We start from the raw sequence: 26,130 nt of genomic DNA, 5'->3' as shown, positions 1-26,130 counted from the left end.
TCAAGGGGTCATTCCATAGGTGAATAATGGGTGTTTTCCTGCATCCACCCATGAGTATTGATGCACATACTTCTCTATTAGCAGTTGTAGAAAATTATTTAAACAAAAACATCACGCTTCCTTGAAGCAGGTGTGATGGAGGAGATACATTTCAGTTTGTCCATACTTTTCAAACTTTGCATGTGTGCTGAGTTATACAGCAGACATACAAAGTGGGTAAAATAGTAAAACATAGTTTTTAACCTATTCTTGATAGAATGCACACCCTCATGCACCATGGTGCACAAGTGTGTGTTGGGGAATGGCAGCCTCAAATGCACTAGCGCTGGGTGGGAGGAAAAGCAGCGCCATATCATGGTAGAAATAACACAGTTTTTTTCACACTCCACTTGACGCGATGCAGTGCTGCATTTTTGGTGCTGCATTGCGTCAAAAGTTTGCAATAAGGAAAAGGTGTATAGCTAGCTAATTGGTGCAGAACATAACTAAATCTCTCTACAATTCACAGAACCACCCTATAGTAACAAATATATATACACCAGTATATTACAAAACATATTTTTTATTTTCTTCTTTTATGTAGAGCTCTTAATCAGCTTTGTAATTTGTTTAAACCTTTTAAATATATCTTATTCAGTTTCAATCATTTCATATAAGACTTTTGTTTGGAGACAACACGATTGCAATTATTCCATATACGATAGACGTAAGGATGGTGGAGGCAGTGCGGCAGGTGTCCACTACGCGCATTTTGGCATACGTGTCTTCATCAGGTAGCCGTCTATTGCACAAAAAGGGGCTTGAACACGATACTTGATGATGCAAAACGAAAGATCTAGAACTTCATATGTATCGTGGTAACTAGATGCTGCGCGGTGACCATTATCCTATAAGGATGATTAGGCTCCAAAGAATACAGCTTCAAATGTAAAAACGAGTTCTGCTTAGATGGTGCAGGCGTGGTACATATATACGCTGCAGCTGCTAAAGTATTCAGTTATAGATACTGTTGGTTTTCTTCGTCCAAAAACTAATGAAAGTAGTACGCAAGTAAGATGCCAAATTTACGAAAGATAATACGCTGGGCTCGGCTGAGGACGGGTGCATTCCCCTTTGTAGATATGGAGATGGTCAAATACACCTCATTCCGCTCGACGTGGATGTAACAGCCTAATCGGGCTCCTTAGGTTTTAGTTTTTAGACTCTTCCAGATATATCCTTCAAGCCAATTGGAAAGGCGTACTTTGACAGTACATTTATAAGTTAAAATAAATGGTATGCCATCTTTATCCGTTGCATATTTATGCACATCTATGAGGTCAGCGTGCCATTGATGATTAGGGACCCGATTTATAATTTGGAGGAGGGGCTTTTCCTCCCTCAGTGCAACAGAGTAAATTACTGCTTCCCCACTATCCAAATTTAGAAATGACCAACATGCCCGTGGTGATTTATAGGCATTGGCAACAACTGAACTCACAGCAGGTCCTGTTAATGCTTTTCTAAGTTTTATGCATGGCTCCATCAAAATTACAGAGTCGCCCGTCAAACGTATGTTTTTATTTTCAAAGAAAATTCTTTATTGAAAATATAATTATTTTTTAAAATGTATGTGTAGGAACTGGGGTCGCCAGTTCCCCGGGGGTAGCCTGGCACGAGCAGGTAGGCACCCGAAAGCTTATGTGTTAAGTGACTACACAGCACACACTCCCTGAGACAATAAAAGGCACGCAATGACTGACGCCACTCCAGTGTGTTTGATTAAAAATCAAAGAACTTTTATGTAAGATTAAGGTTCAGGAGTGGAAAATCACAGTATCATTTGGTCATTAAAGCATTTCATAGGAGGGGAGAAAAGGGAGCAGTTCAATATCCAATTTAACATGTTGCAATAACATTCCATGAAAGAATTAGCATTTCATCAGTTAACAGTGAACATTTCCTGAAAGAATTAGCATCTCATTAAACAGGAGCAAACATTTCCTTAGGTATGGACGAAATCTCCGTTTCATCAAGTGAGTTACCCGTTCAGTAGGTAAACAATTAACAAGGGTGAACACTTCTAAGCAAATGTCCACAGGTTTTCAGGTGGGTAACCTAATTAACCTCTCACCCAACAAGGGTGAACATTACCTAAAACTCCTTAGCCGGAATAAACATATCCTTCAGCAGGAATAAACAGTGCAGTTAATGAGGATAGACCAGTTCATTAAATGTAGAACATTTCATGCAGAATAAACATGTCATCAATCAGAGGGAACCCCCCATAAGGTAAACATGACAATTTCATCATCAATGCAGCCTCTCTTAATAATCGTTTGCCTGCAGGAGTAAAGGGGTGTGATTCTTTAATCACCACAGCATATCGCAATAACCCTGTCAGGAAAGAAAATAGCGTTTCTCTACACAACAGTCAACATTCCAGTAGATAACTGTAGGCTTCCTTTAGCATCTCATTAACCTGGAATCAACCATGACCAAGGTGAGAAGGAGCATAGATAAACTAGGCATTAATATCTTAATTCCAGCATTGCATTAAAAGGTTAAACATTTCCTCATGTCAGGCATCAGCATGGTCATAACTAGGAGTAAAACCTTTCCCGCGGTACAGATAAACATTACATCCACTACGAACACCTCAGCAGATCAGAATAATTCTGACCTTAGGTCATTTGAGGCAAGTCAGAACAGTGCCTACAGTAACATGAGCATTTCTTCAAGTACCACATTAAAGCATTTTCATGGAAGCCTTTTAAAATGCATTTCCTGAAAAATGGCAAAACATTTCATTACGTACTTTCAGTAAAGTAGAAAAATAACACAGCCTGTCACGTTATACTAATCAGCAGGCCAAAGGGTACTGTCATCAACCATGGACTAGCTTGCAGGAAGCAATTACAAACATTTCCTCTTGTAAATAACAGTTTCATAGCCAGGGTCAAATCATCAAAATAGTACTGGCATTAACATTTCCAACCACAGTAACAGTGCCCTAGCCAGGGGTAACTTTTCTTAGCTGAGGGCCCCACTGTGTCTTTTGGGAGCCCTGGCCCAGTTCACACGGGCCTTCTCCGGCCTAATTGGGGCCAACGGGGCCCAGTTACCAGTTTTCCATGGGGCTATTCCCCAGTTCAGGGAGTGCAGGGGCCAACGAGGCCCAATTTCAACTTTCCCCCGGGGAGGGCCGAACTTGGGGCCTTCTCCGGCCTCCCGCCCACCTCCCCGAGGTTTACCTGACTCTTCGGGCCACTCCGGGCCCCTGGCAGTGATCTCTGGTGGGAGGGGCAGGCTCTGGCCCTCCCGCAGGCCTCACACGGCCTGGGGATTCGTCTGGCTCCACCGGGGATGACTCCAGCTGATGGGAGGCCCTCCGGTGAAGAAATGCTCTGTTTCCGGGCCCGTGATGACGTGGGCGGCCCGGGAACCAATCAGCAGGCAGCTGGGGCGGGCGCGGCAGCGTCAGCCAATCGCTGCGCGGCACCGGATGGGGGCGTGGCAAGGGACACCGCGTCCCCAGTCACGTGACGCAGGTGAAGGCTTCAGGCCTTGTCCGGCCTGACAGGAATCCGCGGCGGCCTACCTCAGAAACCGGGGCCGCCGCGGGGGATCATCCAATCTGGGGCCGGCTGCGGCGGTGATGGCGGGCCCACAGAAGGCCTCAGCAGGCCCGGTACGTAACGTCCTGGGACAGCGCCTCCCCCGGAGGCACAGCGCGATCGCGGCGGCCCTCTCCTGGCACTGAGGGCCGCCGAGGGCAAACTACAGCTCTCCACAGGGCAGCCCCGGCTGCACGGACCACTGGGGCCAAGGCCGAGAGTACCCTCGCTGATTAGCGCCTCAGAAACAGCGCGCTCTAGGTCCGGTCGGCGTTTGCAGCGCCTCAAGGCAGTACCGCGCTTGGGGGCAAAATATAGCGCTTCGAGGAGGCGGCGCTCCCAGGCACACAGGTTGCGCAGGATACAGCGCTTGACAGGGATAGCGCTTCTCGGGAAATCACCGCGCTGTTCAAGGGGGCAATTACCACAGCGCTCCGGGCAACAGCAGTCTCTGGCAGAATCAGCGCTGGGGCAGTTTCCACAACAGTGCTCCAGGGCAGCAATCCTCTCTCGAATTCCAGCGCTTATCAAGGGGCAATTACAGCAGTCTCAGTAGGATAGGTAGCTCAGGGGGCTTGCGCTATCAAGGAGGAGCGCTTAGCAGTACAGGCTAACAATTCAGGCAGGACAGCGCAGGCCAATACCTGGTTAACTCCCAGCAGTCATGAGGTAATTTGAAGGGCTTCTTTTTCTTGGCGCTTGATGGTTTCTGCGCCCTCGTAAATATCAGTCCCTTGTTTCTTGATTATTGAAGGGGGGGTTGAGTTGGGGGCCTGCAGGCAGTCTTCCTCTGCAGGTCACTGTAGATGGACCCTGGGGTTCCCTAGCGCCGGGCCAGATCAGGGGGCTAGTCTAGGACACCTCACCCAGCTTAAGAGGCAGCACCTAAATCCTGTCACTCCCAGTAGCATAGGTTCCTAACTAGGCCCTCCCGCCTAAAACTCCTGCGTGGGTTCCCCAGGTCAGTGATACCCCAACTGACTGAAAAGTTTTCCCTCCCTTGCTTATATAGGCCAGGTCAGGTGACCACCCTCTAAGGCGGCAAAACTAAGCTCCGCCCTTATTCTAGAAGGTGCCAGGAGCTTCCCTAATTTAACTGTGGGCAGGCAAGGCAGGCTGGAATGGCAACATTGTTTGGAGTCCCTGCCAGCTCCTGGCAACTAGAATGCGCCTTAACAAGACCACACTGCAGTAAGAGGGGTCAGTGGCAGCCATGTTGAGGGAAGAGGGCACCTATACCATACATTGGTTTTAACAATACACAGAGCATTACAACCTCGCAGGGCCTATACAAATACATTATAAAGGGGGGACATCATGAATTAGGGGACGCAAAAAGCAAACAATTTCAGTGAAAAGGGCCAAGTCCAACAGTATAAAAATGCATACAACAGTTTTCACTGCCCCTTACTGCAAGGGTTTTTCTGGCGTGATGGGAAGTGAAAACTGACCTGTGTGTCTGGGAGGACATACAGGTCAACCGCCCACAGCCATACTCTTATCAGGCCATCAGAGGGGTGTAACCACGCCGGAGATGGAGTGGTCTCCACTGCGGTTACATCAATGGACCTTCTACATTTAAATCAGGCAGACGGACCATTATCTTGGCCATAAGCATATCCTTAGCCTCAAGATATAAATCAGTACCTTAGTCCAGTGAAGAGTGTAGAATTTCTTTGAAAGCATTTGCATGCACTGTTACCTAATGTATGAGCATCTTCTCCTGAGAAACCATTCCACTTCATGTTTTTTGTTGTTGTAAATTTAGCTTTCTTTGTAAAATGTGTCTACCCCTCCAAAACTACTAATCCACAAGGGGTTGTAATAAACTCCTTGGAAAAGCTTCTGCATCCTTTCATTTCTTGAATACAAAAAATGCCCACTATCCTAAATCTTCTGTCTATCTTAATTTTTTTTTTTGCGGTATCAGGATATTAAGATGCTGTAATATTTTTTATTATGCACGGTTGCTTATGTTACTTTTCAGATCCAGGCCAGGTGAACTCCGGCACATACAGGGCTGTTCTGTGAAATCCACATCCACTTCCTGGATTCGGTATGATGCACAAAAGGGGTCCACCTCCCGACGTCCCCAACTCTGGACGTGACACAGAGTAATGAGGCAATCAGGTGAGAGAAAAAAGGGTGTAGGGAGGGGTCCGCGGGGAGATGGAGACCTGTAACAAAAAGAACACAGTGTAAATACAACACACTAATCCTTCTACTCTCGTAAGGTCTCACTAGAGCGGAACTAGTACCTGGGATCTAGCTGCTGAACACTTTGCTCCCCAGGATATCAACTTGTGGTCATCTGCAGAGATACTTCTCTCCAAATACACGATGTCTCTACAACAGAAAAGCATGAACGATTAACCTCCCTTTCACACACACAAACAATCAATAATCTCCTGTGTTGCATTCATACCTACCCACAACAGGGTACTCTCTAGCAACCCGTAAGTTCCACAAAACTCAGGAAGCCACCCCACACAGCAGGATAGGGACAGCTATCAAACAAGATCCGAATAAGGAGCACAGCATCCAAATGGCCAGACAGGGATGAGTTTCTGGAATTCAAATGATGTGCAAGAAAAAATAATAAACCCAAAGTCAATAGGAAGGCGGCTTCCTTACATAGCATACAAGTCATCAGGCTCCCAAAGGGTCAGCGCTCACCTCAGCGCGAATCCACAACTAGAATAGGATCTCCCTGGTGCTTACGTCAGCGCAAAAAGCGAAAATATACCCCTTGCGCTATCCAGCGCGCGAACTATACACAAAGTACGGGTGCTCCCCAGCGCTTACATCAGCGCGGGAGGCGAAAGTCTTCCTAGCGCAATTCAGAGCGCGGACTTTACACAAAGTACTGGTGCTCCCCAGCGCTTACGTCAGCGCGGGAAGACCGAGCTCGATCCAGACAGGTAGTGCTGAATAAACAGACGGCCCAGCCGGGTGGCAACGAGGGAGAGCAGCGCGACTCTCAGCAGAGAACAGAAATCCAAACAGGAATGAAGGGATTGCCCCAGCAACCATGAGTACAACTAACAGAGCAGAATAGGAACCACCAAGCAGCTTGACTCCACGGTATGGACAGGATTATGCGCACTTCCTGTGCACTCTTGCTGACCTATATAAGTTAAGCTCCTCCCCTACTTTCCCAAGCATGCTGGGAGACGTAGTCCGCACATAGAACATTGCGTAGGCGCATCAGATCAACTCCTGACTTGTTCATTTTGGAGCAGTGAGCTAGCAAGATAGACTGGATTGCTTTCTAGAGTAATAACCAGTGGCAGGAATTTATTTGTGTTCATTTTTTGACATTTCATCTGAGACATATTGTACACTATGCTGCTTATAGACTTTGATAATACAGTATTCTTGTATCCACAGATAGGAGATTCCTGAACACATAATACGACGAAGAGTAATGAAGAAATTTTGACAATACTTGAAAGGTATCTAATACTCAAGAAGAACAAGAAATTATGCCAAATAGTAATAAGAAAAAGGAAAAATCAGTAGGAGACAGAGAATCACGTACACAAACAGACAAAGCCTGCAAGAACATGAAGTGCAATCCGGCTGCTTCAAGAGGCTGACAACATCCATGCTGCTGGACTCAAAAGATTGAAATAATTAACATCACAAAAATTAAACTGGCAGAACACATCCAGTATTAAAATATGCTAGATACCACCTTTTATCTTAGATAATTATTAGGTAGCTACAACAATGCTAGCCTCTCTAACATGATAATATAAAGACTGTGATGTTAGTCCACCATCAACACTGTTTGGCTGACCCTACAATCCGTACATTATTCTAGAATATAAAGACTTGGTAATGAGTTCTTTTTTTTTTTGTGTGTATTTTATAAATATTCTCCTAAAAATATATTATTTAGATAAGCTGCGAGTTTGCAGTTCTACTTGAAAAGTTCTTAACGCAGGTTGAAGACACAGCTCATTATAGGAAGACAATGCATATGTTATCAGTCGTACAAGGATTCTAGTAACTATTTAACATTCTTAATAAGAACACAAACCGTTCAAATACTACACATATCAAGTGAATATTAAAATATAGTTAGTGGTTCAGGAACCGTAATGGTCAGTCAGCAAACACATGGCATAATATGATTTATGCCAAAATATAGCCAACACTTAGACTCTAAACCCCAAAGTAAAACACATACAATGGAAGACACGCTTTAGGTTCTGCTCAGTGCTAAGGTAGCATCACCAACAATGCACAGTGTGAAACCCATAAGGACACCGTTAATGTGGCAATAGTGTTCATCAGCAATTCACAACTAAGAGTTCATTAATAAAGAGAAGAAACAACATAAAGGTTCTGTGTTTATGAGAAAATATTTATTAATTCATTATTACTTCACTGACACCAGTAACAACTCAACAGAAAATTCATTTTGGTGTAATGAATGTAAGATGACCTTTAATGAGTCATCGACTCTGTGGAGCACATATTGCACACATAAACCAGAAAATACAGACACAAGTAGTGAAAATGGAAAGTGCTTTACTCACACAGCAAACCTAAAGATCCATCAGCAAACACTCACAAGGGAAAAACCATACACATGCAGCGAATGCGGTAAGGGGTTTACTTGTGCATCAGAGCTAACCATCCATCTGCGATGGCACACAGGAGAAAAGCCAAACACTTGTCAAGAATGTGGAAAGAGCTTTAGTACATCCTCAAATCTAAAGCGCCACTACCTAACACATACAGGAGAAAAACCACACACATGTAGTGAATGTGGAAAGAGCTTTAGGACATCCTCAAATCTAAAGAGCCACTACCTAACACATACAGGAGAAAAACCACACACATGCAGTGAATGTGGAAAGAGGTTTACTGAAGCATCACTCTTAGCAATTCATGTGCGATTTCATACCGGAGAAAAACCATACACTTGCAGTGAATGTGGAAAGAGCTTTCGTACATCTGCAAATCTAAAGAGCCACCAGCCAACACACACCGGAGAAAAACCATACCCATGCAGTGAATGTGGAAAGAGCTTTTGTAGCTCTACGCGGCTAAAACGCCACCAGCTAACACACACAGGAGAAAAACCATACCCATGCGGTGAATGTGGAAAGAGGTTTACTGAGGCATCATGCTTAGCAATCCATGTGCGATGGCATACAGGAGAAAAACCATACACTTGCAGTGAATGTGGAAAGAGCTTTCGTACATCTGCAAATCTAAAGAGCCACCAGCTAACACACACCGGGGAAAAACCATACACATGCAGTGAATGTGGAAAGAGTTTTACTGATGCATCAACTGTAAGGAAACACCAGCTAATCCACACAGGGGAAAAACCTTACACTTGTAGTGAATGTGGAAAGAGCTTTACTGTAGCATCAAATGTAAGGACACACCAGCTAATTCACACAGGGGAAAAACCATACACTTGCAGTGAATGTGGAAAGAGCTTTAGTAGCTCTGCACATCTAAAGAGCCACCAGCGAACACACACAGGGGAAAAACCATTCACATGCAGTGAATGTGGAAAGAGCTTTAGAAGCTCTGCACATCTAAAGAGCCACCAGCGAACACACACAGGGGAAAAACCATTCACATGCAGTGAATGTGGAAAGAGCTTTAGTAGCTCTGCACATCTAAAGAGCCACCAGCGAACACACACAGGGGAAAAACCATACACATGCCGTGAATGTGGAAAGGGCTTCACTCAGACATCAGCCCTAACCATCCATCTGCGAAGGCATACAGGAGAAAAACCATACATATGCAGCAAATGTGGAAAGAGCTTTACTGACGCATCAGCTTTAAAGATCCACACGCGAATTCACACAGGGGAAAAAACCATACACTTGCAGTGAATGTGGAAAGAGCTTTATTATCTCCTCACATCTAAAGAGCCACCAGTTAGCACACACAAAGAAAAAACCATACACATGTAGTGAATGTGGAAAGAGCTTTACTGAAGCTACAGCTTTAAAGATCCACAAGCGAACACACACAGGAGAAAAACCATACAGATGCAGTGAATGTGGAAAAAGGTTTACTCAACTATCACATGTAAGGACACACGAGCGAATGCACACAGGAGAAAAACCATACACATGCTGTGAATGTGGAAAGAGCTTTACTACAGCATCAGAACTAACAATCCATCTGCATACAGGAGAAAAAACATATACATGCAATGAATGTGGAAAGAGCTTTCGTATATCTGCAACTCTAAATAGCCACCAGCTAACACACACAATGGAAAAACCATACACATGAAGGGAATGTGGAATGAACTTTACGCGCTTATCAACTATAAAGGACCAGCAACGCAAGCACACAGGAAAAACCATACACATGGAGTGAATCTGGAAATTCCTTCACTTGGGGGTCAATCCTAACCATCCTTCTGCAAAGGCATGTAGCAGAGAAACCATGCACTTGTATTGAATGTAGAATGAATTTTGTAAATCCATGCATCCAAAGAGCCACCATCTAACACGCAGGGGAAATAAACATACAAATGCAGAGAATGTGGAAAGAGATTTACACAAGCCTCAGACCTAACTATCCATCTGTGATGGCATACAGCAGAAAATGCATAGAAATACAATGAATGTTGAAAGAGCTTTAGCAAATCCGTACATGCAGTGGATGGTGAAAGAGCTTTACTCAAGCATAAGTCCTAACCATCTATCCGTGAAGGCATTCAGAAGAATACCCATTCAAATGTATTGAAGGTGGAATGGGCTTTGCTAGCTCAACATACCTAAAATGACCCTAGCAATCACACATAGGAAAAACAACATAAAATATGTAGGATGTTTCAGTTATTCATAAAATGTAAGACATCTTCTGTAAACCACAGATATAGTTAATGAGGGAAGAACTTGCATGATTTATTATGCCTAGTGGTCAATTAGTGAACACACAAAGTGTAAATAACATCCTGTTGTAATGGGTGTGAGAAAAGCTTCCATGTTTTTTCCATCTATATATGCATCGGCAAGTTTTCACACAGAAATCTCATATAGGAGCATCGTATAGGGTGGGTTTCAGTCTTTCATTAAATTATAAGTCACTGTCACCAAAACATCTTAGAAAATAATTTTGGCTACAGTAAATGTGGGAGGGTTTCATTTACTTTTCAGCATTCAGAGTTATAAGGTTTATGAAGAAACTGTGTCCTGACCTTTCCGATGTCAGGTGAGGTTCAACATTGCTCTTTCAAGGTTTGGAAAAACTCAATATGTTGAAGCGACCCTCCCACTGTGGAAGTTGTCTTTTTCACACTGTACAGAGGGGTAGCTCTTTGATCCTGTTACTCAATGTATTGGTAACCTTTGACATTGTTGACCATGGGGTACATTTTTCTATTTCATTCGTGCACATGGGATGGTGAAGACCTTAATGAATTATGTAAACATTAAGTTCCAAGTATATTTCAATGTATAACCTTTTGTTATTTTTGTAGGATAATAATAGGTAACCATGTAGTATGGTCCTACATTTCCATCATGATGTTCTGATCATATCATAAACCACAAGGCTAAAGGCGATGTGGTTTTTAAATATCACCAGATCCCTCAGATGGCAATGTAGGGTCATATCATAAACATTAGCCAGTTTGTATTTTTTATTTTGTGGCAGTTGAGTTAAAAAATGTATTGTTTTTCAAATGGGAATGTTTACTAAAAACTGTAAGTGAAGTCTGGTTAAGGGTGAGATTGTTAATGCTGGTCCCCTGATCCTTTAATTAAAATAAGAATGGCCAGATATGAGTTTTCATGATTGGAATATTAAATCAACATAATGCAATAGTAAAGCTCTGCAGGCTGGTTTGAGACTGCCCTCTTGCTAATGAAACCCATATTTCATAGTGGCCCATGAAATGCCTCCAAAACCCCACGGGTCAGTATAAGATCATATTACAGGATAACCTGCTATGTGTTTGTCTTCTATTATAGTGTGATGTCATTTCAATGCTCGGATCTGGGAATTCTGTATGATTGTAAAATAAAGAGTACAATGTGTTGAGGATAGGATACACCAATCTTTTTTATGTATGTTGTTGTTCTTTTTTAAGAAATATGACGTGTAGGGTGATTGGATGTCACCATTTGGCAAAAACCTTTCAAGTCTTAGACTTTCTTTTAACAACCCTTTTAAAAGGTCTGGCAGTTTGTATTGAAAAAGAACCATGATTATAATACTTACAATGCACAAATAAATAAAATCCAGACCTTTCAAGCAGCTTCCACATGACATTGACTCATCTGGCCATCCTCATGGTGGCCCACTACTTATATTTAATAGACAAAAATAATTCTGAATGCATTTTTTAATTTAAAAAATATTTTAGTTCATTCACGGTTAGTAATCTTGTCATATTTGTAAACAATAATATACATTATAAGATTTTTCTCTTGTTTACAGATTACACTTAAGAATAGATAGTGTCTTCTTTGAGCATTATTGTGCAATACTGTTAAAAGGATTTTATGTAAATACATTTTGTCTTATTAAACAGCAATTTTAACTTTCATAGCACTCTGACTGTAGTGAACACTCGGGCACAAGAATGCTCCTGGGGACATAAATGCATTTGTTTTGTTTCTAATAAACTGCAGAAAAAGCAGCGTGTGCTTCCTAGATTCAACAGATTGTACTGTTACAAATCCACATGGGAATGCAGAATTAAATTTAACTTCTTTTTTGAAAACCAGAATATGCTATTGAGAGAGCATAAAAAGCACCAATTGGCGTACAAAGCGCCAATGCGCTCACCTCCCTTAGATACACTAGCAGCCGGCAGTGGCTCTCTCTCTTATACTCATAAATTGCAACCCTGCACCATGAACGACTAGTGCACAATGACCATAATATAAGCAACGTAATGGCTTCCTCCTTGTTGTATTTTGGAAGGGGAAAATATGGCGGCCGGATAGTTGCAGGCTGCGAGTGTCTCCCGAGTCGGGTGGTGGTTGCAGGGATTTTCTTTACCGAGTGGAGTCTGGCGAGTAGGTGCAAGTAGCCTGAGGATGCGATGATTTTGTATCCGCCAAGATTTTGTTTGTGAAGACCAGAGCGGGCACGTTAAACAGTAAGAGTGGGATCGGTTTACGGAGCCGTGCGGAGTTTGAGGAGGCGGGAGGAGGACACAGAGGAGGAGCCCGCAAGCCAAGCGGATCTCAGCTGGGACAGAGGGGCACTCGAGGTCAGCAAAGGGCATCGAGCGGCAGCCAGGATTGTTTTTCGAGGGAGAGGACGGGGGCGGGAGGCAGCCGGGCTGCTACAAGGAGCAAGAAGAGGTCGAAGGTGCGGCTTTCCTCTTCAGAGGCACAGGTACACTTTTCTCGCACACATGTAAAGCCCCAGCTACGGTCCCTTGAGACTTTACCCGCTAGGGCAAACAGTAAAGATAGTGAAGGTCACAAGGCTGCGGTCACATGTAAACAGTTGTGTTTGGAAAATTTGTGAAAAATTCGGTGGCGGTTAGCAACCATGGAGTTGGGGCAGGGGAAGGGGCAGGCGCAAGAGGCATCTCTAGGTATGCGCTAAGGAGTGCAGGGAAAGCGGTGCAGAATTTCATATTTAAGTAGGGCAGCTCTTCTGATTCAAATAACAAGGGGGTAAGGGAGGTGATTTCATAACAAACTGGTAAGGGGCGACTCGTCAGAGATCAAGATTAAGGTGATACCCTCCCTCAGATCATACTTTAAGGTGTTACCAAAGACTTTGGTGTTGAATGGGAAAACTCCAACAAAGTTAATAAGGCCAGTGACACCCCCACTGGTAAACAGGTACATCCAAAGTGTGGAAATAATTTGGCTAGTGTTGGTGGTAGTTTGGGTGAGGTGTCTGATTTAGATTTGGTTGACTGGTCCACACATTTGAGTCCTAACCGATTCCAGGTCCTGGCTCTAGACATGGGTGATGATGTATCACAGGTTCAGGATGAGGGTATTTTAAGGCTATCACGAGCTGGCTCTGGCCCTGGCTCTGAAGTAACCATAGTTGTAGCGGAAGTTGGAACTTTATCAACGATGGGGGTTGTACAGTCTGAGCAGCAGAGGGAGGAAGAGCAGGAGAGCAGTGATTCTTCTATAATTACCATGCTTAGAAATCTTAATCTTGAGACACATGTGGTAAATAAATAAATAATACCCTATTTTTGACTAGACATATATCATAACAGATAGCTCAATAAATAAGAGTCAAAATTCGAGGTAGTAGGAGTTTTGCAGGTTTAATACAGCATAAGGACAGGAACAGGACAACCTGCATAGGAATAGGATGACAGGGCCCAGCAGCTGCTGGGGCTGGATCTGGGATGAGCGCGCTGGCTTTTAATAACAATACATGAGCATATATACATAACGCAGACACATAGCATTACATAGCAGTGGGCGTAGCAGTGGGTGGAGCAGAAGGCGTGACGCGTAGCAGTCGCGAAAGATAAGGGGGAAAAGAGGTGTAACAGGGCGTATACATAGACATGTGATGCAAACGTAACAGAATATGTCATAAATGGGGCGGAAACCATGGAGGGGGCTACCTAAGGAGCCGGGACCTCTAACCTGATGGTGCGCGCAAACTAGCAATGACGTATCACTAGGAGAAGCTGGGGGCTATGAACTCTGTGCTAGGAGCAGAGACTGAAGTCTGGAGGGTCGGATCGACATGTACCTAAACCCTATCTAGTATCTGATGTTTAGGGAACATGTTGATATGAACTAGAAGTTAGGAGGGGAAAGGCTAACTTGATTCTAAGACTGGACCATGCATTATTCTACATGTAGTGCGTGTTGAAGAATATTAAATGACCATTAAATGCAGTATTTCTCTAACGTGGAGACGTGAAGGCTAGACAATGACGGAAACTATTGATGCAGTTCAGTAGCTTAGGAATGTAGAGAAGGAGGACTGAACTGATAACTGGACTCATAACATATTCTTGGCAGACTCAGAGACTGAGCCAGGCTGGGCCGGGCACTGCGAGGCTGGGAGTAAGTGAAGGGTCGAGGATACAGGTGGGGGCTGTATCGCTCCTCAGCGAGGCTTCAGGAGACAGGAGCTGAATCTGGTGTCCGGGCCCTTTTTGAGGCCTAGAAACGGGGACTTTATAATAGAATAACGTGCACACTGAGAAACGTGGCAACGTAGCTTTACATAGGCCTGATATTCGTAGTATTCACGAGGACTGGAAACTGGCATACTAGAGGTGGACACAACTGTAATTGCGTCATTAATCGGACATGGGGAATACATATGCATATTTAATCATGCACACATAACATATGATGGATGACACGTAGGGACACAGAACATGGCAAAATTTACTTTTCCACATTCCCTCCTTGTCACTACGTTTCCATCAGGAAACATCAATATTCATGATACCATCTATCATTTCATACAGTAACATTTGCTCGTCTCGAATTATCCTGGAACGGGATTTAGAACGGGGCTTGGGACTAGGAATACAAGAGGTAGCACAAATGCCGCAAATCGCAGGGCCACATTGTATACAGAGGCAGCAGCTGAATATGATCGCTACTGCAATACCTAGAAAGGACAGTATTTTCCATCCCCATGCGGAAATTATATTCCAGAACCAACCGGACCATGTCCAGGTGCCAGGATCTTGGTGTATCAGATGGGCAATTTTATGGAGTCTGGTTATAGCTGAATAGACAGACGGCGCGTTATTTGGAATGAAAATGCAGCAACTAGATCCGATGACTCTACAAGCCCCGCCCCTATCGGCCAGTATGACGTCAAGGACGAGACGATTTTGCAAAACGACAAATCTCATGGCAGATTGCTCTTCGGTTAAGTTACCTAGAGCAGAGGCAGTCTCATTTACTACAGCTTCAAGGGTTCTGGTTAATCTACGGATTAACTTACTATTCTGGACAGGTCCTATAAAGAAAAAGAAACCTCTGTTGAAATCTGTATACTGTTCTAGAGCAGTTTCAGTATAATCGACAATTGGGGACTCCCTTCTATGTCTAATGTGTACTAGATGTGTATTTCTATGATAATCAGGTGGGGCTAGGAAAACTGGTGGCAGTAGGAAGGCAATGTAACAGGTTCCCTCCCAATCGAGGGGCAAACGAACATATGCGGTCTGACCACAAATAAAATAAGAATGACGTGAAGCTTTAAAGATAGATTTCCCACTGTCACTATACTTGACAATAGTAGTACAATCACTATGTCCTACGTGTACGGAACCCTTATTTCGGACACATAATTCGCCTTTGACTGGTAGTACTGAAATAGCAGGTAAGTCTGGAGTAGTATCAGACTGAACATTCAGGACCATAAAATTCGAAGAATAATTACCTAAATTATACACTTCATTTTCTAGATCTAAACCTGTTCGGTGGGGGAGACCTTGCTTGTCTGGGAAACATGTACTGTTAAGAAAAGACATATCTGTTGAGGATGACGTTAACGTGGACCATGCTCCACACGAACCATTATGTGAAAAAGGATAAGGAAAAAGTGGCAAAACTCCCTTCGGTGTCTGGAAAGGGGGGAGTCGACCACACACCCAACAATTAGTGGCATTGCTGGACTGGTGTGAGTAATGTAACATACGGATAAATGAGTTATTACGCATAGCGAGGCGGTAGGACAGTTCATGAGGAGGCAGATCACTAAACGTGTGCTCTATTGTAGCATTAGCAGACTTATTTACATGTGAAACTGGGAAACATAGGTAAAATGCATAACTGGTGCAGGAAATCATAATGCTGAGAAATAATATGAAACATAGAAAAACGATACATCGGATTGAGTTTTGACTAACTCTCTCACTATGGGGGTCTATTTTATACATGTCAGAAACAGTCTAACCGTTTCACCTAGGGGAGGACTTAGACAATCAAACTGGCTGACTTAATTTACTAGACCGTAGTTTTTGTTTATACTCCTGATGTGGAGTTTTCTCTAACAGGGGAGGGGTTGTAGCAATGTCTTTTGCGGGACAGTCCTTGAGAGCAATATTCTGGCAATCCTTTGAATCCTGGGAAATGTTCTTAAAGACGGGTTTCAGTCCATTAAAAAGTTTAACATGAGAAAGGTGCACCCAGCCCTTGCGTCCTTCCAACTTCACGGCTGTACGGGTGGTGAGGAGGACCTGTCGGGGCTCTTTCCAACGAGGCTCCAGCGGACTTGATCTGTCAAAGTTGCGGACCATCACCATGGATCCTGGAACGATTTCATGCGGTGCCACCTCGGTATTGTCTGGAAATGCGGCAGCAACCTGTGAACGACATGAGTTGAGGGCAGACATCAAGGAAGCTAGGTAATCTGTCAGCATATTACTTGAAACATCGGTAATACTTCGGGGTCTAGGAGTACCCCACATATTTGGGGGGCGGCCGAAGACGACCTCGTACGGGGACAGACCTGATCTGGAATGTGCAACCATGCGCATATAAAATAAAGCAACTGGCAGAGCTACTAGCCAGTCCACACCTTTTTCTTTACACACTTTGGCGACTCGGATTTTCAGAGTCTGATTATGTCTCTCAACGAGACCGGCTGCTTCAGGATGGCGTACACAATGGAACTTCCACTGGTACCCTAACAAAAGGGAAACGTGCTTCATTAACTCTGAGGAGAATGGCTGGCCGTTATCAGAATATACGACTCTAGGGAGTCCATAACGAGGGAAGAACTCACGAACCAACTGCTTGGCAGTGGTCGTGGCTGTGTAATCTGGGACTGGATATGCTTCTGTCCACCTGGACAAAGCGCATACAACTACAAGGACATACTTGAAACCTCGACATCGCTCCATCTGAATATAATCCATCTGGAGGACTTCAAAAGGGTGGTCAGGGGGCTGGAAACCACCTTGTTCCACCGGGACACTTTTACCTGGATTGAACTGACAACATATCATACAGGTACGGACTTTCTGCTTGGCTGCAGCTCGTAAATGCTTGTTGAACCAAATGTTCTGGATGCTATCTAACATAGCTTTTTCTCCTAAATGTGCTGGACTATGTGCGGTATTAATAATGACTTGAACCATAGAGTCGGGGAGAAACCATGTGGCTCTACCCTTCGTTACCCATCCTTGATCTGTCTGGACCCCTCCTTGTTCGGACCATTTCTTGATTTCTTCGGGAGTAGCATGTAACTGGATATCTATGACATCTTGAGTAGGGTCCTTAACTGTCATACATGTAGTCGGATCTGGAGTATGTGTCATGTTAACTGGAATGTCTGGAGTCTGTGCTGTAAGCTTGGCTGTGCGATCTGCTAGATCATTACCCTGGGAAATAATGTCAGTGACTTTCGTATGTGCTTTGCACTTCATGATAGCAATAGATGTCGGTAAGTGTATGGCATCTAACAGAGCTTGAATAAGGAGACCATGCTGAATCGTCATGAAACCTCTCTCCTGCCAGAGCACTCCGAAGTCGTGTACAACTCCAAATGCGTAACGTGAATCTGTGTAAACATTAACTTTCAAGTTCTTGGCGTGTATACAGGCTTGTGTCAGAGCAACTAGCTCTGCTGCTTGAGCGGACAGGGTATCAATACGGTGTGTCTCAATAACTTCGGTGTCAGTAGTCACTGCATACGCGGCTACTAGTTCTCCTGTACTAGTTCTCATACATGAACCATCCACATAAAGTGTCAGGTCGGGATCTGGTAACGGAGTATCTGTCAGATCTTGTCTTGGCTTTGTCGTAATGTTAACTAGTAACAGATCAGTAGTGCGGGACAATGGACCTACTTCTAGAGTAACTGGCTTTGAAATCTCATTTACGATAGGTTTTCCTGAAAATCCAAGGGAAACATTTCTTGAGCCTGAGAGCGGAGCCCCTGGAACTTCGGCGTGACTAATTGTGGTCCTACTTGCCCCTGTATCAATCAAAAACTTTCTGTCTTTCCCTAATACTTGACTGTGAACATAGGGACCTTCTTGATCTACAGGTATCTCGATGAGAGGCAAGCCTACCTCCCTCTCTAGGCTGTTTCATGAATACTGCTGGTACTCTGGATACTCAGACTGTGCATACTGGTACATCTGCGATGTAACGTGCTGTGTTGCAGCGATAGGCTGCGGAGCTGTAACTGTCTGTGGTGCATTCTGTGACTGAGGAATCTGGGAAACTTGTTCTTGTCTAGGCGGACGTGGTCTTTCTTTAGTTTTACCAGTAGCTATGTTGTGTTTCAGAACTGCACACTCATTTATAAAATGACCTGGCTGTTTACAATAATTGCAATTCCCTTTAACGGGAGCTGCAGGATGACTGGCTTGATTCGGACCCCTCTTCTGACTGTCTTGAGGAACAGATTGTGCAACCAGTACTTTCATTTTCGTGTCTTTCATACGTTTTCTCTCGTGTTCTTGCTCTTCCCTGATTCTATTCTGGTGGTATTGGAGCATCTGCAACATCTGGGACGGGGTATTAGCTTGCCAGGTACTTTCGACTTTCAGAACTCGATTTTTAACTTGCGGGCTTGAATTCTCGACTAGTTTAGTAACAAAAAGGTGAGGGTATGACTCACTACTTGTCTTGAGGCCACTATTGATGCTAAAACATTTTTCAAATCTAGAATAAAAATCACTAATATCTTCCTCTTGTTTCTGTTTACAGGCTGAGATTGCATCCCAGTCTTCTTTTCTAGTTGTCAATAATCTGGGTAAAACTTGAATCAATAATTCTGGTAATTCTTTACATTTCTCTCCTAGACCGGTACCTGGTACTCGTGCCTTGTCTTCAGCTTCTAGAACTGTCCAATCTATCTTTTTCTCTCCCACCTCCCATTCTTTTTCCTTTAGCTTTTCATACACCCCTGCGGGCAACAGGACCTTTAACATTTTAATGATATCTGGGTAAGTGTATTCTCCCATACGGAGCATGTCTTTTAATTCTCTATGGAACCCTGCTGGATCTTTGTCATGACAGGGAATTAATTTCTTCATTTCGAGGAGTTCCATCTTTGTAATCGGGGTGTAAACAAACACTCGTTGCATTTCACCGTCCTCTGTCTTAACTGGATGCACCTCTCGTAACGGGTTCTGTCTTTCCATGTAAAATGGTTTACTTTCTGGGGGTGAGACATGAACAAAATGCGGGTTCAGAAACGTTCTATATTTGTGACGCTGTTCTAGAATGACACTAATTAAATCGGTACCTAGACCTCTCCATCTATACTGGAGTAACTCGTTCAGGATATCGTGTAACGGGCCTGGATCAGAGTGCTGACCCTCATACAAAGTAATGAGGTGCTGAATCATATACATACCCACCAGTCGCTGCTCGGCTGGGGACAATTTCAGAAACATTTGTGCCACTATTTCGTCTGGAAAAGTGGTAGAATCAGTAATCCATCGGACTGCTGATCGGGCTAGTTCTTGTTCATGCATAGTACTTAACTCACTGTAACCGATTCGTGATTTCAGAATGTGATCGGTAGCTTGGAATACTTGTTCTAGAGAACCTTGTTCTGGTGCTGAATGATGGAAAATTGACTTGTGTTCTAGGCGTAAATGGCGATCTGGAAATCTAGATTTTCCTACATACGCTATCCTGGCGGTATTCTCGTCGTCTTCCTCTTCAGGATCAGAGTTACTTTCTTTCTCGCTTACTTGTGCTGCTTTACGTTGTTCGTGTATCTTTATTATTTCTCTACGGATTTTCTTGTACATACTCTCCATGGCACTAATGGTATTGTGCTTACCCTCGGCTATATTATCACTCCACTTTGTCAGGATTTTCATTTCGGCCGGATCTTTAGACGGGTAATCTTGTTCTCTTATTAGACAGTTAATTAAAAACTTTAATATCATACGCTGGATCTCAGCTTTCCTTTGAGACATGGCATCACTAATACTTTCTGGATCATCCCCTGTACGGATGAAACGATAGATTCTGTCTAGATCTTCTTTCATATTGGGTAGGGTGACTAGATACTCGGTCACCCTCCTTACGCGTACTGAATATAAAACCATATTATTCTCGCCTGGGACTGGGTCATAGGCACATTCACCAAGGGCTTGCCTGATTTCTGCGACAGACTTATTACTCTTGGGAGTACGCTGTGATGCTTGAGCATGTAATTCGAGTGCTGATAAACGCTTGCGTGGCGGCGGGGTTTGAGGAGGACCTCCTCCTGCGGCCCCTAGACTAGAATCGTCGACTGATATTCTTCGTGGCGGAGCGGGAAATTGAAATGCTGGCTGGACCGGGGGTACCGTAGCAGGTACTGCATGGGGTGCCCCGGTGTCTGGAGAAGCAGGATGTGCCTGATTTACTGGGACTGGCGGAGCGCGAACAGGATTTGCATATTCAGGGACTGTGTCGTCCAGATAGGACGAAATAAAAATATCAGCTGCGGTCGGTTTGTGACGTAGCTTGGTCGGAACTAATGGTGGCGGGAAATTACTGGATGCCTCCGGGGTCGCTTTTGGCAAGCCCTCGGCAAGAAGAGGGTACATACCCTTAATAAGGGCATTCCTCTGTCTGTCTGATTGTTCGGCTTTGACTTGTTCACCTATCTCGATTAGTTCTTTTTCTTGTGCTCGTTCTAAGGATTCCCTACTTAATTCTGACTTTCTGATTTCTTTTTCGGTTCTTTTATGAGCTTCTTTACGCCATAACTCGATGGCATCTTTCTGTGACTGTCTGGCTTTCTTTTTCCATAATGTTTCTTCTACTCGCATGATGCACTCGGCATCCCATGTACCCGATACGGGCCATCTATACTTTTCTTCTAACTGTTTGGTATACTCTACCCATAAATCTAGATACAATATGGCACTTATGCCATGTTTCTGATACATAAAGTGACCTGGACTGTCCCTGGGCGGGACGGGAACTGCTGCTTCCAGCAGACCCTTTCTAGTTTTTAACTGACGTAACTTGGAAAATATGGGCATGACTGAACTGTAATCTAGACACAATACAATACACAATGAACACGATACTTATACCCCATTCATACCACGACATTAAAATACATAAAAACATTTAAAATAACAGTTCGAACAGAATACTACCTGGAAATACTGAGAACAGAACACATAAATTTTCTCGAGAACAGAAACTGACTAGAACAGAAACTAGATGCACTGCTGAAACAGTACGAAACTTACCGGTCTCGTAAAGAGACACGTCAGGACCCGCATCCACCGAAGTGGACACTTCGTTTGTGGGACTGTGTACCACCAACCCACAGACCAGAGTCAATTAAATGGACCCTGTCTAGATACCACCCCAGTAACGGTACTCACCGGGCAGCAAGAACGGAAGGCCTCAGACTGGACTGGACTGCTACGACGACGGACGACGAACTTCGAACTTCGGACTTCAGTTACGGGTGGACCTCCGGATACCTCGGACCTTGGACTCTTGGCTTGGGCTCTGGTCGGGACTCGCCGCGTTCCTCCACCGTCTCGTCTGGATGCTGGACCGCCTCCTCCGTCTCCTCCGTGGGCCTGAGGGATACTTGAGCAGAAATATCTGCCACTGCGCAGAAGAGTTCCGTCACGACTGCAGAGGGTCAGGGGGTCGGCGTGGCTTCACCGACGCGTGGGGAAAGGGCAAGTCCCTGTTCGGGCGCCATTATGTGGTAAATAAATAAATAATACCCTATTTTTGACTAGACATATATCATAACAGATAGCTCAATAAATAAGAGTCAAAATTCGAGGTAGTAGGAGTTTTGCAGGTTTAATACAGCATAAGGACAGGAACAGGACAACCTGCATAGGAATAGGATGACAGGGCCCAGCAGCTGCTGGGGCTGGATCTGGGATGAGCGCGCTGGCTTTTAATAACAATACATGAGCATATATACATAACGCAGACACATAGCATTACATTGCAGTGGGCGTAGCAGTGGGTGGAGCAGAAGGCGTGACGCGTAGCAGTCGCGAAAGATAAGGGGGAAAAGAGGTGTAACAGGGCGTATACATAGACATGTGATGCAAACGTAACAGAATATGTCATAAATGGGGCGGAAACCATGGAGGGGGCTACCTAAGGAGCCGGGACCTCTAACCTGATGGTGCGCGCAAACTAGCAATGACGTATCACTAGGAGAAGCTGGGGGCTATGAACTCTGTGCTAGGAGCAGAGACTGAAGTCTGGAGGGTCGGAGCGACATGTACCTAAACCCTATCTAGTATCTGATGTTTAGGGAACATGTTGATATGAACTAGAAGTTAGGAGGGGAAAGGCTAACTTGATTCTAAGACTGGACCATGCATTATTCTACATGTAGTGCGTGTTGAAGAATATTAAATGACCATTAAATGCAGTATTTCTCTAACGTGGAGACGTGAAGGCTAGACAATGACGGAAACTATTGATGCAGTTCAGTAGCTTAGGAATGTAGAGAAGGAGGACTGAACTGATAACTGGACTCATAACATATTCTTGGCAGACTCAGAGACTGAGCCAGGCTGGGCCGGGCACTGCGAGGCTGGGAGTAAGTGAAGGGTCGAGGATACAGGTGGGGGCTGTATCGCTCCTCAGCGAGGCTTCAGGAGACAGGAGCTGAATCTGGTGTCCGGGCCCTTTTTGAGGCCTAGAAACGGGGACTTTATAATAGAATAACGTGCACACTGAGAAACGTGGCAACGTAGCTTTACATAGGCCTGATATTCGTAGTATTCACGAGGACTGGAAACTGGCATACTAGAGGTGGACACAACTGTAATTGCGTCATTAATCGGACATGGGGAATACATATGCATATTTAATCATGCACACATAACATATGATGGATGACACGTAGGGACACAGAACATGGCAAAATTTACTTTTCCACACACAGACGAGATTTGAGATGCCAGAGTCTAACCAGGAAAGTATCAGGGCGGTCTGTGGTTTGTTAGAGAAGAAGATTGATGACTTGAGTAGCCGAACGATTACATTAGAGGTTGAGGTTAGAGATCTTAGAGATGAGGTCATGGTTAATCGGAAGGAGCTAGAACTAATTAGGAATAAGGAGAGAGAGCATGAGGAAAGGGTAGAAAGATTGGAGAATATGCAAAGATGGAACAATCTGGAAATTCTAAAACTTCCAGAGGGTAAAGAAGGAGAGGACTTCAGGAAGTATGTAGTACATTTGTTAAAGAGTGAGTTGCAGTTGGAAGAGACAGAGGAGGAAATCTCTAGAGATATTCAGAGAGTACATAGTGGCCCCTTCAGGTTGAACCCTAATCGTGCTAAACCCAGGAGAATTCTGATATATTTTAAGACCTTCACTTTGAAAGAGAAGATTCTAGCGAGTGCTCTTAAGAATAAAACTTTGGAAGTAGACGGTGCTAAAGTTGAAGTAAGATCAGACTTATCGACTGTTACTGCTAATAGACAGTGGTAGCTTGGTAAAAGGATCGAGCCGCTGAGGAAATTGGGGATTTTGGTTCAACTGAACTTCCAGCCCTTTTAAAGGTGATGTGGAATAATAAGATGCACTTCTTCCGTTTTGTACAAGATTTAGATACATTTTTGGAACAGTGTCAACTGGGTAATATTTGAATTTGAAGTTATAAGGTGTTTTTGGGCGGCTCCGGCTGATCTTTCTTTAACACCTTGAATGCTGCAGCATTTCATCCATGGTGCTGCAGCCCCTTAAATCCCATTGTTCATGACGAGCTCAGCTCGTCATGAGCACACGAGCAGTGTACTGCATGACGAGCTCAGCTCGTCATGAGCATGGAAGGGGTTAAGGATTCGTTAAGGATTCTACTTGTGTATTCTTTTCATTTTTATTGTTTATTAAATGCACCGCCCGTTAAGGGGCACTCATAAGGCTTATTAGCCATGGGTAGTTAGAAAGGGTTTTCCTGGGAAAGGGGGTGGGATGCAGGCCTTTTGTGGGTGGGGAGGGAATGGTAAGGTGTAAATGTAGAAAAATCCTCATTGCATTTTTGCTGTCAATGGTTGGGAGGGTGTGAGTCTTTTTTCTTGGTTGGGATGAGTGGGGTTAGTTCAAACGAATTGAGAATATTATCATGGAATGTAAATGGAATGCGTGTAAAGAGAAGAAGGGAATTGATAATGCAATATTTGAAGGATTCTCCAGCACAAATAGTTATATTACAGGAGACTCACCTGACCCTGGGTGAGAGTAAGCAGCTGTTTTTATCTCAACGGTGGGTGGCTCATGTAGTATACACTCCACAGACATCTGTGACTAAGGGAGTGGCTGTTCTAATTAAACGAGGCTTGAATATCTCAGTGGAAGGTATGTAGTCCAACACTGGAGGGAGATGGTGGATTGTTAAGTTAAAGGTTTTTGGGCAACTGTTTATTGTGGTAGGGTATTATGGCCCGAACCAGGACGATACGGTTCCACTAGATGACCTGGCAAGGGAATTACTGCACTTTTCTGTGCCGATTATTATCGCTGGGGCTTTTAATACTGTTTTGGATCACAAACTAGATAGATCTCAAAATAGTAGAGCGACTGTAAATCCCAAGATGTCAAACAGAGTTAAATTACTAGTGAGCCAGCTAGGCTTATGTGATATTTGGAGAAGGAGGTTTAGTCAGCAGTTATGATTCACGTTCTACAATAAAAAGTATAATCATAAATCCCGGATTGATTATTTTTTGGTGGACCACAGGATGGTTGATTCAGTTCAGCAGGTTGGGCATACTGGAGTTCATCTTTCTGACCACTCAGCTATTTCCCATCGGTTGACAATAGGGGACAGCACTTTAGCCTCAATCTGGAGGTTGGATTGAACAATACTCTCTGAACAAGAGGCAATGGAGGCTTTGAAAGAGGAGACAAGAGCATTTTTTTAAAGGAATTGGGGGTCGGCAAAGACCGAGATTGTTTGGGATGCATACAAGGCATTTTTGCGAGGGAGACTAAGAGGTTTGGGAGCTAGGCAACGAAGATTTTATTACAACAGGATTTCAGACATTGAGGAGAAGATTCGCAAGCTGGAGGCGGGTCTAGTAAATGTAGGACACAGAGGGGCTGGTGATAAGGACCTACAAGATCTAATTTATTTAAAGGCAGATTTAGCGGGAATCCTGAGAGATAGTCAAATAGAAGTGGGATGCTAGCCAGCTTGCTCATTTTGAGTACGGTGAGGGCTGCAGCAAAAACAAAGCTTGGAAGACAAAGAATGACCAAGTTCAAAATCTGTTTAAAGAAGTGAAAAGTGATGAGACAGGTCTGATTATCACAGATATTAAAGGAATAGCTGCAGCCTTTCATGAGTATTTTGGGAAGGTATATCAGGAAGATCGGGTGGTGGACGATCAGGCAGTTCTGAGATGGGTGGAACTCTTGGACCCTTTATCGGAGGATTTTAAGGATGTTTTGAATCAAGAGATCACTGAGGGAGAGGTTGAGGAGGTCATGAAATGGGGAAAAAGAGGCAAGGCACCCGAGCCAGATGGCCTTCCGACGGAAGTTTATAAAGCCCTGGTTGGAGTTTTAACTCCTATCATGACACAGTTGTTTAATGAGATTTTCATGGGAGATAGTTCTCTGCCTCCCTCTTGGAATTAGGCAAATATAACGCTTA

The 26,130-nt window shown here is 44.1% G+C and overlaps 2 protein-coding genes across 2 annotated transcripts in view; both read left to right on the top strand.

Moving 5' to 3' along the window:
• LOC144772297 (uncharacterized) overlaps positions 1 to 12,234 on the top strand; it is a 444,202-nt gene extending 431,968 nt beyond the window's left edge. The window contains 2 exon segments of the mRNA XM_078656524.1: positions 8,182 to 9,445; positions 9,447 to 12,234. Of these exon segments, the coding sequence (XP_078512650.1) occupies positions 8,182 to 9,445; positions 9,447 to 9,875 (1,693 nt within the window). The 3' untranslated portion in view covers positions 9,876 to 12,234.
• Positions 1 to 26,130, top strand: part of LOC144773694 (uncharacterized) — a 274,180-nt gene that overhangs the window by 28,790 nt on the left and 219,260 nt on the right. The window contains 1 exon segment of the mRNA XM_078658842.1: positions 5,584 to 5,726. The gene's annotated coding sequence lies outside the window, so the exon portion shown is untranslated.

The sequence above is a fragment of the Lissotriton helveticus genome, chromosome 8, assembly GCF_964261635.1.
Source record: "Lissotriton helveticus chromosome 8, aLisHel1.1, whole genome shotgun sequence".
Classification (NCBI taxonomy): domain Eukaryota; kingdom Metazoa; phylum Chordata; class Amphibia; order Caudata; family Salamandridae; genus Lissotriton; species Lissotriton helveticus.
The sequence above is the reverse complement of the archived record's forward strand: the minus strand, read 5'-3'. Positions and strand labels throughout refer to the sequence as shown.